General features: G+C 37.3%; 1 protein-coding gene across 4 annotated transcripts in view; it reads left to right on the top strand.

The window, feature by feature from the left end:
* Window positions 1-14,217, top strand: part of LOC111154455 (centrosomal protein 295) — a 53,404-nt gene that overhangs the window by 10,551 nt on the left and 28,636 nt on the right. For 3 of the 4 annotated variants that reach the window (XM_022514060.1, XM_022514061.1, XM_022514062.1), the window contains 7 exons: window positions 2,296-2,420; window positions 3,145-3,238; window positions 5,457-5,552; window positions 7,726-7,866; window positions 10,736-10,919; window positions 11,395-11,559; window positions 13,839-14,060. In XM_022514060.1, coding sequence (XP_022369768.1) covers window positions 2,296-2,420; window positions 3,145-3,238; window positions 5,457-5,552; window positions 7,726-7,866; window positions 10,736-10,919; window positions 11,395-11,559; window positions 13,839-14,060 — 1,027 coding nt within the window. Of the gene's footprint in view, window positions 1-2,295; window positions 2,421-3,144; window positions 3,239-5,456; window positions 5,553-7,725; window positions 7,867-10,735; window positions 10,920-11,391; window positions 11,560-13,838; window positions 14,061-14,217 lie in introns of all 4 variants that reach the window. The other variant, XM_022514059.1, reaches the window with a different exon arrangement.

Genomic DNA, 14,217 nt, shown 5'->3' with positions numbered 1-14,217 from the left:
CTTAAGTTTCGTTGTAGTAGCACTACATTTTTACTGCCCATTTCATATTTTCTGTATGTGAGGTAGTGTTTTACATCTTTTTATTTTGTGTGTCCCCTAAGTATTGTAGATACAATTGATGCTTCTACTTCTATCCTTTAATCTTCATACTAGCTTTATAAATGATTGCTCTACTACCTTTACAATGTATTTGCTTTTACATTGGAATCTTTTCCTTTTATAGTTTTCTCACTTCTAGTTATGGCCTTTTCTTTTTCACTTAAGTCCTTTTAACATTACTTGTAAGGCTGGTTTCATGATGATGATTTAATTGTTGACATTTTAATTATGTGTCTCGGTGTGTGACTCCTTGGTTTAATGTTATTAGATGCTCTCTTGTGCTTCCTGGACCTATAAGTCTGTTTACTTCCCCCGGTTAGGAAAGTTTTCAGCCACTGTTTCTTCAAATACGTTTTCTGCCCCTTTATTTTCCTCTGGGATCCCTATAATGTGAATGCTATTACACTTGCTAGTGTCTCAGGTCCCTTAACTTACTCTCATTTTCTAATTTATTATTTTTTAAATTTTTGCTGTTTAGCTTGGGTGCTTCCCTGTTTTGCAGCTTACTGATTGATTCTTCTGCATCCTTTAACTTACTGTTGATTCCCTCTAGTGTATTTTTCATTTCAGTTACTGTATTTTTCAGCTCTGATTTTTTTTTTTTTTTTAATTTTTTCTCTCTTTGTTTAAGTTCTCACTGATCTCATCCAGTCTTAAACCTGGGGAGCATCTTTCTCACCATTACTTTTAACTCTTTACCAGGTATATTGCCTATCTCCATTTTGTTTAGTTCTTTTTCTGCGGTTTTGCTTTGTTCTTTCATTTGGAACATATTCCTCTATCTCCTCGTTTTGTCTGACTTTCTGTGTTTGTTTCTGGGAATTAGGTGGAACAGCTCCCTCTCCTGGTCTTGAGGGACTGGTCTTAGGTAGGAATGTCCCCAGTGTAGACTGAGTATGGCTGGTAGCTTTGGCTAGCAAGTGGAGCTCCTACAGTCATGGGACGGGGCCAGGTGTGCTGCGCTGTGGGACCACCCTGATGGGACAACTAGAGTGGGCTTGGGATGGACCAGGGATCTCATGTGCTCTCAGCTAGGACCATACTAGCAAGATGACTAAACTGGAGCAGGCTGGGTTTCCTGGGGTGCTCCGTGTTGCGGCTGCCCTGGCAGACCTGCCTCAACTTTTCGGTGTATTCATGTATTACAGTAATACTGCTGGATGCATTTCCGAGTAAGAATCACTGTCTTCATGTGGTGTTTAAAATGGAACTGTTCTCTTCCAGTCCTTAACTATCTGGGTAAATAAAACAACCTTCTGAGCCAAAAATTGATTGTTTTAAGCATTTTGGACAGATTCATTGGGGTGAATTCAGATTTCCCATTTTATTATGATTCATCATACCTCTAAGACATGTGTAGTTGAATGTTATGTAATCACTTGTATTTCATGCACAAATAGTAAAAATTCTTTAATGACTTTCAGAAAGACGAAGTAGAACTTTAACACCATTCCCTGACCATGTTTTGTTTATTGTGAGTCATGGTTGGAAAAGACTAGATTGTGGTCCCAGAGATAGTTGCACAAAATAAGCAACCTAGTTCCAAAGAAGGCAGGTCTTTGACATCAAACAATTAGTGAGGAAAATAAGTATCTTTAAGAAATATGTTCTTGCGGGGCGCCTGGGTGGCTCAGTGGGTTAAGCCGCTGCCTTCAGCTCAGGTCATGATCCCAGGTCCTGGGTTCGAGCCCCGCATCGGGCTTTCTGCTCAGCGGGGAGCCTGCTTCCTCATCTCTCTCTGCCTGCCTCTCTGCCTACTTGTGATTTCTCTCTGTCAAATAAATAAATAAATAATCTAAAAAAAAAAAAAAAAAGAAATATGTTCTTGCTCCTTGGGTTTACTCTGTGTTTTTAGTAATAGCCTTAGATTGTGACAGCTGGTTTTTATAGTGTTACTTATGCCACCATTAACTTTGTGCTTCAGTGAGTGGAGGGAGTAGTGAGTACCTATCAATATAATTTCTTTAAATGTAAGTGAACTAAATGTTCCAATCAAAAAGGGTGAAAAAATGGATAGAAACTATGATCCATCTACAAACAGTTTCAATGAAGAAACTGCTTCAGTGCAGTTTCTCAAACTTCAGTTATTTGAATACCTTCGTGATTTTGCCCTGACTAGAGAACCACCGATATTACTTTTATGTTAGGCATTTTAATCTTGTTTAACATGACATTTTAAGTAATACATATTTTTAGGAACCTGATTTGAATGCTCTGGCACGGCGGGCAGCAGAAAGAAGAAGGAAAGCAGAAATGAGGCATAAAGAAGCTCTGAAATTACAAAAGAATAAAAAAGAAGAACTAGCGAAACAAAAAACCTGGTAAAGTAATAATGAAATTTATCCCATTTTCCACTGAAACATGATATGACTAGAGGTAGAGAGCATACTGGGTACTGTTAAACATAATTATTAAATACAAGTCATATGGTATATCCATTGGTTTGTTAAACTTGGTTTAAAAAGTAACAGTGGAGGTGTGGTTTACCTCGGTGCACAAAGTAACACGGGAGCTTTCTCTTCTCCAGTGACTTTAGCAATTACTTAGTTTCTGGAGAAATGTAGCTAAGCTCAAAATGCATGTTCTCCAACTGTCTGCCTCTGATGTAAAAGAAAAGAAAGAAAGAAAGATAGATCAGTGCAATTAAGAATATGAAAAGAGGTTTAGACTCTTGGCAAATCATTTTTGCATGTTGTAAAGTTGGTGGAGCCTATTACCAGTCCATGATGCTCATTTTGTACGGTGACCCATCTTTATCAACATTTCTCGTTTTTATACTGCACTATTTTAAATGAAGAAACATTAGATGTTTATTGGGTCAGTTTCACCGTAGGTCTTTATGTCTTTTTAAAGATAAACCTCTTTTACTTGGTACACATTTTCTTAAATGTCCAGTGTGTATAGATTGTTTATTAAAGAGCATATTGAGCCTATGGGATCAGGCTGGAAGATTTTTGATATCCTGTGGCTTTTATATTTGATCCCTGAAAGTTGTGATCTAATATTACCTGAGACATTAACTTAGGGCATCTCTTGTCTTTCAAGGCATATAACAGCTCGAAAGGAAGCACTGCTTGTGGAAAAAGAGAGATCGGCCAAAATTACAAGTCTGCCACCACCACCCCCAGCTCTTTTTGAGGTGAGTTACTTTGAATGTTGAGAAGAACTAGGTTGTAATACTTCTTCTTTACTATTAGAATTCAGTGCAGCTCAAAATTTCATTTGTTTAAACTTAATTTTTAAGCTTATAGGTAACACATGAATATGTCTGGAGTATTTAAAAATATTCCTAGATATCATTTTGCCCTTTCTTTAGTGTATATCTCTGATGTGTAAGTACTTTTTATAAAAGCACAGTACTAATATTCCTGTTACCTAATATTCAGTCTTTATTTAGCTTTCACCAATTGTCTTAATTTATTTTAGTTGTTTCAAAAACCATGTTTGACTTTTTAAAAACTATAACTGGCTTGGTCTTTTTTTTTAATGCCCTTTATCTACAGAGGAAAAAACTAGATTATTTGCACTATTGACTTTATCACCTTCAAGACTTGGATTTTGTAAATAGTCATTACTTCATAGGTAAAGAAGTTAGGGTCAGATAAATTTACACAAGATTACATAAAGTGGATGAGAGAAGTCTGTTTCTCTGTGGGAGTAATATGTGTGCTTTTGTGATTTTGAGCTTATTTTTAAAAAGACATTTATTGAGTAAAGTGGAAATTAATTTTAAAAGGTATTTTGTTTTATAATAGCTTGTTGTAGTTACTGAAATGGCTATCTGGATGAGTCTCACAATTACATAGTTATTTTTATCTAAAAAATGGAAGTAAAAAAACCCCATAAATATGGGGATATCTGATTTTACTGTATATATAAGTATATTTTCTGTAGGTAAGATCAACATAAGTACCAGATATTGCCTTAAGCCTTTCATTTTGTCAGCCTTCCTGCTTTTATGTGGAGCCATCTGCCATGCCGACATTTGATGCAAGATTCAAATGGGAGAGTCAGATTTCAGTCACTCCCTCGGTATGGTGTTAAAAGGCAAGCAGTACTTTATCCATGATGCCTTTTGATTTCCTTTGCTGTAATTCCTAATGTGCCTATCAAGCCAGGGTCACATTTTTCCACAAAGCAAATAAGACATCTGCATAAGTGCAAGTATGAATTATGTGCAAATGTGTAGTTGTACTTTTTTCCCCAACTTTTTATTATGAAAATTCTCAATATACAGAGAAATATACAGAGAAATTAAAAGGAAAACACAGTGAATAGTTGTTTACATCTATACCTGTGTATAGATTTCAAATAGTATAAACGTATACATTTGAATGTAAATTGTAGAGATGACATTTCACCCTGAATACTTCATTATACTCCTTATTATAAGAATAAGGACATTTTCTTATGCAACCAGAGTATTACACTAAGGAAATTAACATTGATTTCTTAATACCACTTAATATGCAGTCCATAATCAAGATCTCCAGTTGTCCCTAAGTTGTTTTATTTTACAGCTTCTTTCTTTTTTAAACCAGAATCCAGCTGGGCTTCACCCATTGCTTCTGCTTGTCCTGTCTTACTCTCTCTCAGTATAGAACATTATCTCACGCAACCATAGTCAGCTTTTTTTATTTCAGGCTCTTTGAAGAGACTAGTCTCTCATATTCTGTATTTTTCTTATTTGGCTCTGGTGGTGACTACAAGAGATCTCTATCATAAAGGTATATTTTTCTCTTTTCAATGACCGATTAATCTGGGAGTTGATACTTCGGCACCAGGCAGGAATCTACCATCCTTCTACATTTATCCATTGTCCTACTTCCGTTTGGAAAAAGAAAAGACAACTTTCTCATCACTGGGCATGCAGCACCATAACCAAGTGATCAAACTTAGAATCCGTAATAGGGGAGCAATTCGCCGCTGTGCCTCCTGCTGTGGTGCGGTGTACAGCATCCCTGAGTTCCTGGTCTTGCCTTAATATGATCTAGCTTTTTTTTTTTTTTTAATTTTATTTATTTATTTGACACAGAGAGAGATCACAAGTAGGCAGAGAGGCAGGCAGAGAGAGAGGAGGAAGCAGGCTCCCTGCTGAGCAGAGAGCCCGATGCGGGCCTCGATCCCAGGACCCTGGGACCATGACCTGAGCCGAAGGCAGAGGCTTTAACCCACTGAGCCACCCAGGCGCCCTATGATCTAGCTTTTAAACCTAGATTCCAGGTAATGAAAAGAGAGCCCATGTAGAGAAAAATGAATAAGGATAACCGATTAAATACAAAATTATTTTTATTGGGTCCAGCTTTAATTGAAAATACTGTTAACCTAATAATCCATTGTCTGTGGTCCTTTTTCAGAACATTGAACTAAAGAGAACTTCTAATGTGAAAACTGGTAGATCCACCTATCATCATCTTTGCACTTTTGTGAGCAGAGAGACAGACACAGAGCAGGTGATTGACTTATAGTTGTTTACAGTCCTTACTTTGTTTCTCTGTTCATTGAAGTGAGTTGTATCTATACATGTTCTCTGTGAAGAATTTGGAACTATACATATAAGCATAAACCATAGGAAAAACGACTGCAGTTCCATCACCTAAAAGTAATGTGATTAATACATTAATGAATTCATTATGGCCTTTATGTATAAACATACACTTTTCAAAACATAATTTTTATAGGCACTTAATATCTCATCATAGATTTAACCATTGTTCTTTTGTTCATTTCTTTTTGTTTCTGTAAATAATGCAAACATAATCTTGTACATTTTTTTATACAGCTCTGAGGTATGTTTAGAGTAGACTCCTAGAAGAGAAATTACTGGTTTCAAACTATATAACGTTTGATACAGATACTTGATATGGGTCATTAAATTGCCTTGTGAAAAGTATTGGTAACTTAGGGGACTAGTCATCATACCCTTCACCATTCCCTTGTGTGGGTGATTATGGTTCAGAAAGTGTTGCCAGTCTCGCGAGTGAGAAATAATAATCATTGTTATTGAAATTGCTATTTCTTTGTAACTGGATTTTAATTTCTTTTCATATTGGATGTATTTGGCTCCTGGGAAAACAGACTCTCAGTAGAGCTGTCCTGTGGAGTTTAGATTGCAACAAATGCACATTTTGGTTAACTGCTTAATGGCAGTTGTTAAAATCACTATTAATCAAGACCTAAGATGAGTATTCTCATTGTAGAATTAACTTCTAAGAAATAAGAATAAATCTTGATTTGTTTAAAATCGTAAATTATTATTACAACCTCAGTCTTACTATCACATAGAAATAATAACTTCAGTCTGTGGCTAACTTGCTTTTGTGGTTACTACCCTACATTTTGCAGTTCTCTCAAGTAATGCTTCTTGGGAGCACTTCCGGGGTCACTAGTGGTAGTTTGTAGGGGTCCATGATGTTATTTGAAGTTGATGGTATTGCACTCATACAAACACCATGGAAAGTACACAGGAACCACGAGACATCACTTTTTACCACCATACGCAATTTACTGGAAAGGCAAATTGCTCATGCAGAAATGATTAGTGTCACACAGTGTTTTCGTTCTCACTGCGATAGCAACAGGATGTGGCCTAAAATTAACTGTAATGCATTCTCTTAGGACTTAAATACTGAATCGTTATGTTTGTTTACATTTCTCCCGACTGTGAATGCTTTCCACGTTTGGTGTGTAAGTGCTTGTGTGTGTAAGTTTTGATAAATTTTAACTTTTTATAAGACATTTTTATGTATTTATGGCAATAAATGATTAAACTAGACTAGTACCTTACCTATATTTTATGCATTCATGACATACCTAACTTTTCTTAATTTTTCAGTATTTCCAGGCTCCATGATTCATCTGCAAGTTTTTTCAGATTCTTGCAAATCTCCAAAATATTTTCCCATGTATTTATTGGAAAAAACCCTTGTATAAGTGGACTTGCACAGTTTAAACCCGTGTTAAGGGTCAACTGTGATAGCCTTCATAATCATCATCATTTCACCTAAGAATTTTGACATGTAAAATAAGAAGATGTTTACTTAAGTTACATTTGGAATGCTTACCTGTATTTGAAAGTGAACATTCGCGGAATAATAGTTAATCCAGGTTATGTGCCCTTGCCCCGCTGACTTGCTCTTGTTAGCTTGGTGAGATGATAGCTGACTGTACAGTCATGTAATCATTGATGATGCACAAGTTTTGGGAAGTTAGAAATTATATTCAAGTAGTTGTTTGGTGATTTGGCCTTCCTGAGATTGAAATCAAGCAGCAGATGTTGACTGGAAGGCAAAAGACCAATCCCAGTGCTTCCCTAAATGACCTTTGCTGTCTATGGCTTCTTAACTGCTGGCTTTGTGAGAGCTTACAGCACTGTTGTTACTGGAATCTCTTAACAAAACAGCGATGGAGAAATGTGTGGGTGAGAATGTGTGATCCGGTTTAAAATGAACCAACTTGCCAAACTTTCACTAACAATTTGATATTTTTCATATATACATGTGCTTGGTAATTGTGGGCCTTTAAAAATACACTAAGTAGGAAAGCATGACTTTAAGGTCATTTTTTAGTTATCACCTTATTTCACAATTTTTAAAATTGTCTAAAATGTTATTAATTGACTGCTAGCCAGATCCTCATTTGGCTGCTGAAGAAGAAGCTAAAAAACTGGAAGAACGACAAAAACAGGCAGCACAGGAGAGAATGGAACAGTATCAAAAGGCTCATGTGCGGGGATTTCAAGCAATGAAAAAGACCCATTTGGCTCAAGTAAGAATTCTGGCTGGGACCACTGCTGGTAGACAGACGGCCTGACAGACTATATAGCACTAACTGATTAGTGTAAATGGTTTCAAAGTACAGAGGTATGAAGAATGTGAAAGTAACAGTCTTTGACTCCCAACTTTTACCTCCTGTTTCAAATTCAGGTTGGGTGAAGCAATTGTCATAGTATATTGCTGTTCTAAAAGTTTTTGTCATGATGAATTTATTAAAAGTTTAATATTTTCATCAGACAGAAATGGCCTGAAAAGAAATTAATCGCTTTTCCCATTTAATGAGTTGCATTTGTGCCCTGCAAATTTTAGGATTCTGTTTATTAACTCTTTACTGCGCAGAGCACTTGTTGGCTTTGCAGAGTATTGATTCAAAGGTAGAGTCATGATCCTGGTTTTCCAGGAGCCTTGAGAAAGTGTCATGGAGCATACAATATGTATAATGAAGACTGGCTTATAATTTTAGCTTCACTTCTGTCCTGCTTATTCAGTGAGTGTGTATCCTGAAACAAAGCATAAAAATGATTCATTTTCAAAGTCAGACCATTTCTTCTGTATTTGATTAATTAATGCACTTGGATGTTTCAAACATTTGTAAAGAGTGAGTTTTTAAGTATTTCTGTGGGAATTACAGGCCTTAAAGTTCATTGGTGTAATTTTAACTGATTTATACATGACCTCCCTTAAATTTTTTAGATTTTATAAACTGGGAGTAAATTCTGACTAAAATAACTGATTGTCTGAATTATTACCAGTAATTCTCATCTAAGATTCAAACCAATAGGAAAAAATGTGAAAAGCAATCATAAACTGAACGCATTCTTCCATAAATCAGACTGTTTAGTGGTTAAGAAGATAGACTCCACAGTCTGCCTGGAATTTTCTCCCTTCTTCACTGCTTAGCTGGTAGCTGGTTGACCTCAAGCAAGTTACCTAACATCTCTGAATTCTGTTTTTTTTTGTCTGTTTTGTGAGGATGAAATGAGTTTAGTAAAGCCCTTCAAATTGTGCCTGGAATTTCATAGGCTCACAGCAAATGTCAGTGGTAATGGTGGTAGTTGTTATAAAATAATTCAAATAGAATAATATGCCATACTTTCAATGACCCAGAAGTAGTATATTTCTTCAGATAACTTAGAAGTTAATTTACTGAAATCATTTGAATCTCAATATAAAAGAAATGAATTTGTAAAACTTTACGTAAGAATAAGTAGTGTTTATATTATCCCTTGGCAAACACTATTACATAGGCTCTCTGGCTTTTGACTTTCTGTCTCTTACATGAGAATGGTCATCAAAACCTGCAATCTCACCATTGGTAGAGGATTTCCTTTTCCCTGTGGGAGCCTTTTTGAGCCTTTTTGCTGTAGACCCCATTGTGCGATGAGATCTTGTTTCCTGCTAGTGTCTGTTGTAACTAGTATTTGGCCTCTGCCTACTTCTCCAATACGGTCTTTTCCCCTTGACCATACACTTCCTACCCACGCCCTGGAGCAGTGTATTCTCCCTGAATGCCCTATGCCTTTGTCTCCATACCTTTGTGCTCCAGTTATTATTTCTTATTTGTACTCCTCCTTCACCCACTTCTGTCTGTTAGGTTCCCCAATAATGGGTCCGTGATTAAAGGAGCGAGACTGATACAAAGCAGAGGTCAAGCAAAGCTTTATTTCGCTCCAAGCATCAAGAATCAAACCGAACGTTCGGGGCTGCACCTCTTACAGGGAGGGCGACCTCTCTCTGTTTCACAGACTAGCTTTTAAGGGCAAAGGCCATGTGGTTGGGCCTGGCCACGCACAGGTGGCCAATGAAATTGTAACACACACAGAAAGCTTCACAGTCATGCTAGGTCACACATAAGTGACCAATTGAATTACAATTTACCCTATAGTAGACATTTGAACCAGCCTATCACCTTGGTCAGAATTGGCGCCCAAAAGGTGCCCAAAGAGCGGGGCCCATACTTCTTCGTAACTAGGGAGACAGTATGCATCCCCCCATTGATCAGATGTCTCCACCTGGCCTGACCCACCCTTGTATTTGGGCTTTGTTACCTGGGGCTGGTTTCCTGGACTTGTTTTTGAGTAAGTCCCTTGGGGGCAGGGGGGCAGGGACAGCTTAAGGGTTAAACAGCAAGGTTATTGTTTAACCTGGATGGAAGCCTCTGGCTAAATAGGTCCTTACATATCTGGCTAAATCCTCAAGTCAGGGGTGAGAGGTCTTCCCTTATCCTCCCTCACTTGTCCTTCACCACCAAAATATAGTTCAATAACCTCAATAAAACACTGTACTTAAACTTTCATATTAGCCAGCTCTTTTGAGGTTAAAGATACCCCTTTCATCATGGGGATTTGTAAAAGTGTGAAGTGACAAGAAATACTTGGTAGGCCAGCTGCTGTGGATCTTGGTGCTTGCCTGGGCCTGTTATATACATGCTGCTGGCTACAGGGAGAACTGGAACAAAGTGCATTGCAGGAGCCACGGCAGCTCATAGAGACTGTCCCTTCCCAGCCATCCTGAGAAAGGAGACCTGTACGCAGCAGACAATTTGGAAGATTTGTGGCCTAACTGATACTATCCTTCCATAATACTAACATAGTACTAATTACCTGTGTCTTGATCTCTAGGCTGAGAGTAAGATTGTGTTTCTAGCATCTCACGTGGTATCTGGGTTTCAGTATGAAACATTCAGACATTAACTATTCAGAATGAATAGTTAATGTCTTTTTGTGGCAGAACACAGGAGGGACAGGGAGAGAAGTCCAGTCCCTGTTAGTCATGATTTCTCCACTTTTCCCTTCCCGTTAATGTTATTGTCTAAAGTCTGTGACCGAACTGTTGTTGATTAAGTCCCTCTGTTCTCGAAGACTCAGGAGAAACTAATGAAAGAACTCAAACAACTCCAACAAGAGGACCTGGCACGTAGGAGACAGACTGTGGCACAGATGCCACCACAACTCATTGAGCTTCCATACAAACGCAGTGAAATGAAAGAAGACTGGCAGAGAGAGCTGGAATTTGCCTTTGAAGACATGTACAATGCAGACAGGAGTAAGACTCTTCCACATTCCATACGGTTTCAGCAGTGCTTCTAAGTATTTTGGTGGGGGAATACATTTGTATTTGAACAAAGTAGTTTTTATGTTGGGATAAGTTCTCAGTTTAAAAGACGGCCTCATATTTTAAACTTAGAATGATAATGGCCTTTAACGGGACATCTGGGTGGCTCAGTTGGTTAAGCATCTGCCTTTGGCTCAGGTCCTAATCCCAGGGTCCTGGGATCGAGTTCCCACATTGGGCTCCCTGATCAGCAGGGAGCCTGCTTCTCCCTCTGCCTGCCATCCCCCTACTTGTACTCGCTGTCTCTCTCTCTTTCTCTCTCCCCCACCCCCAAATAAATGAATAAAATCTTTTTTTTTTTTTTTTTTAAAAAGGGAAGAAAGAAGTGGCCTTTAAAATTTTATGCTCAAGTTCTTTTTAGTCATTTCAGAATGGAAACCTCTCTCTCTCTTTCTTTACTGAGAAGTGAAAGGAAACCTGATTTTGCACCTCGAACCGGAACCTTTGCCCACTGTGACTGATCAGGTCCAAGATGAAGAACTGGACCTTTCAATGGAACAAGAAAGTTTAGGAGAAACTGAAAATAGTCCAGTTACAGAAGCCGAAACAATATGTTCCAGTGAAGCAGAAGGTAAAACTCCTTTTAAGCTGAACATTACCATATTTCCTAGAAAAAAAATGCTAGTAATTTGCCAACAGGAAATTCTGGTCTAATTTTAGTGCAAACAAATGACTAATACTAATGGGAGTGATGGAAGAAGGAAGCCATGTTTTTAGATTTCCTTCATTAAAGATCTTTTCTGTATACATAGGAGGAAAGTCATTTTGTTCAAATATACATATAGTCTGAAGATTTTTATGTTAAGTTAGGTGCCCAATTCTGAATTCCTTTGAAGGCTCAGCATTGTCTTTAGACTTTTGATCAAATCACCAAAGATCCTACTGTATTAATTAGTGCTAAATACTTCATGTACAATGATGAGTAGCACAAACTTCAGTCTGTCTTCTAAACTTCACCTCTGTCCAACAATTTTAACTCTTTCACTTGGCTGTCCAATAGCTACTTAAAACTCCTGTCTGACGATACATTTAAACCTCTCTTGCTTACTGAAATCTTGTCTTCCTCATGTTAGTGAATGATAATATTTAAGCCAGACCAGGGAACATTACCTATAACAACTCCCCCTTTACTTCACGTCTCCTTAGAGACCAAGTTCTCTTTATTTTTATCTCTTTTCTCCCCCCATACCTACAAACACTGCCTTTGTTCAAAACCACTCAAGCTTTCTTAATAAATCTTTATCCAACACTGTGGATAAAGCCCTTGGAGGTTCCAGCTTTATGTGGGTCTCCTGTTCGACTCTTCAAATGAAACTCCTAGTAGACTGTAGGTTCTATCCCTGTCTCCTGTGTCTAGACTGCTGTCTAAACAGTGTAAGGTTACTGTGGTTTGTCAGAAACATCAGAAAATGGGTTCAGGGTTCACATCCTCCAGAATTCCCAGTTACACTTTCTTTCTGGCCTCTGAAGAATCATTGATTTCCTCACCAGATCAGCAGTGCCTTTAAGGAAGATACTTTTACTATTTCATCCAGCTTTTTTCAGTTTTTAAGTTGGGACTAATACTCAGATCTCTAGTTTGTTAGAATTACAATTCTTGCTTTATCTAAAGGGACAGTTACTTTTCAGTTCCTGCTGATCCCATTTGGAATTGCTCATTTGATGTTGTCAGCTCTCTTGACATTTCAGAAGAATCTAGGAATCCCATTGATTTAATAAAAAGATCCTTATTTTTAAATATAGGTAACAAATTTAATTTCTTAAGTATGAGTGAGTCACAGACTAATGATGATTGAAAGAAGCCAGGCAAAAATGAATACCTGAGTATAATACCATATTTTTATGAAGTTTAAAAAAAGGTAAACAGACAAAACTAATCTGTTCTTGAGATTAGAACAGTGGTTTAGGGGTGTACTGAGCGGGAAGGGGCAGGAGGGAGCCTTCGAGGTGCTGGCAGTGTTCTACATAATGGTCTACATAATGATCTGGATGGTGTCACATAGGTATGTGGAAAATTCCTCAAGCTGTACTCTCAGATTTTGTGTACTTTATTGTTTGTAAGTTAAAATTAAGTGTTTTTTAAAAAAGTTTGTCAGACCAAACTATAGTTTGCCAGTTTTCAACTTTAGGGGACTTCTTAGATTTTATTCCTTGATTAAGCCAGAGAAGTATGTATTTGCAACACAGTTTTGTCCCCTTAGAGAGCTGTTTGTACTATGCTGAGTTTTGGTATTGTACCATCAACCCACAGGGAAAGATGTTTGGGGAAATAACTGAAAAATTTTGTTTTTAACTGAAAGGGTTCTCTTTATGAAGATAGGTGGGAAAAAAGTTCTCTGGATAGTACGAGGAATAATTTGGGAGCACCTGATAGGCTTTTAAGGTTATAACTAGTAATGTTTTCCTCTGTAGCTTACTCAGAAGTACAGAACCATATTTGGGACCCTTCTCTAGGATAGAGTATAAAACCTTACAGAACATATTTTGAATGCTAATTTCACACAAGTTAATTAGGTGATAAGCATTCTGTCATTTAGCAAGCAGAATAAACCTCTCTGTGATAAATTTTTAAGCTTGAAATCGGTATTGCATGCATATTGTTGGAAGATGGTTGAATTTTGATGCCTTTATTTAAATATAAATTGAAATTTATTCCTGTTATAAAATTTCCATTGGGGTTAAATATAATTGTATATGTTGTTAAATTATAAATGAAAAATATAAAGAAATACAAAGTTGTGCTTTTATCTTAACTAGGGTTTGTGGCGGTTGCTAAGTATAATAGAATAATTTGCTTGGTATATAATAGGTCCTGAATAAGTTTGTTTTTTTTTTTTTCTTTTCTTTTAGTTCCCTTGGCAATAAAGACCCACCAGGTCCCTTCAAAAATTCTTTTTAAGAAATTATTAAATAAGATCCGAAGCCAAAAATCTCTCTGGACGATTAAATCCATGTCTGAGGATGAAAGTGAAGTGATTACAGCTCTTAGTGAAACTGAGAGTAAAGTACCAACAGTCGAATCAGGAGGAACTGTTGGCGAAGAGAGGACGTCATCCTCTGGGCAGGAACAAGGTGCTGCTCTCCAAGTGTCTCATTTTGTAGCACACAAACCCTTTCTCAGTTGTTTGAAAAGATGCTCATTCCTGAAACATCAAAGAATAGTGGTCTAAAGGAGGAAAATGCTTAAAGCCCATAGTACTGCTACTTCAAGGCAGTAAATGTTAAAAAA

Source organism: Enhydra lutris, unplaced genomic scaffold, assembly GCF_002288905.1.
Source record: "Enhydra lutris kenyoni isolate GAN:26980312 unplaced genomic scaffold, ASM228890v2 scaffoldscaffold37, whole genome shotgun sequence".
In the NCBI taxonomy this organism is placed as follows: domain Eukaryota; kingdom Metazoa; phylum Chordata; class Mammalia; order Carnivora; family Mustelidae; genus Enhydra; species Enhydra lutris.
Note: the sequence above shows the minus strand (reverse complement) of the source record. Positions and strands in the feature narration are given on the sequence as shown.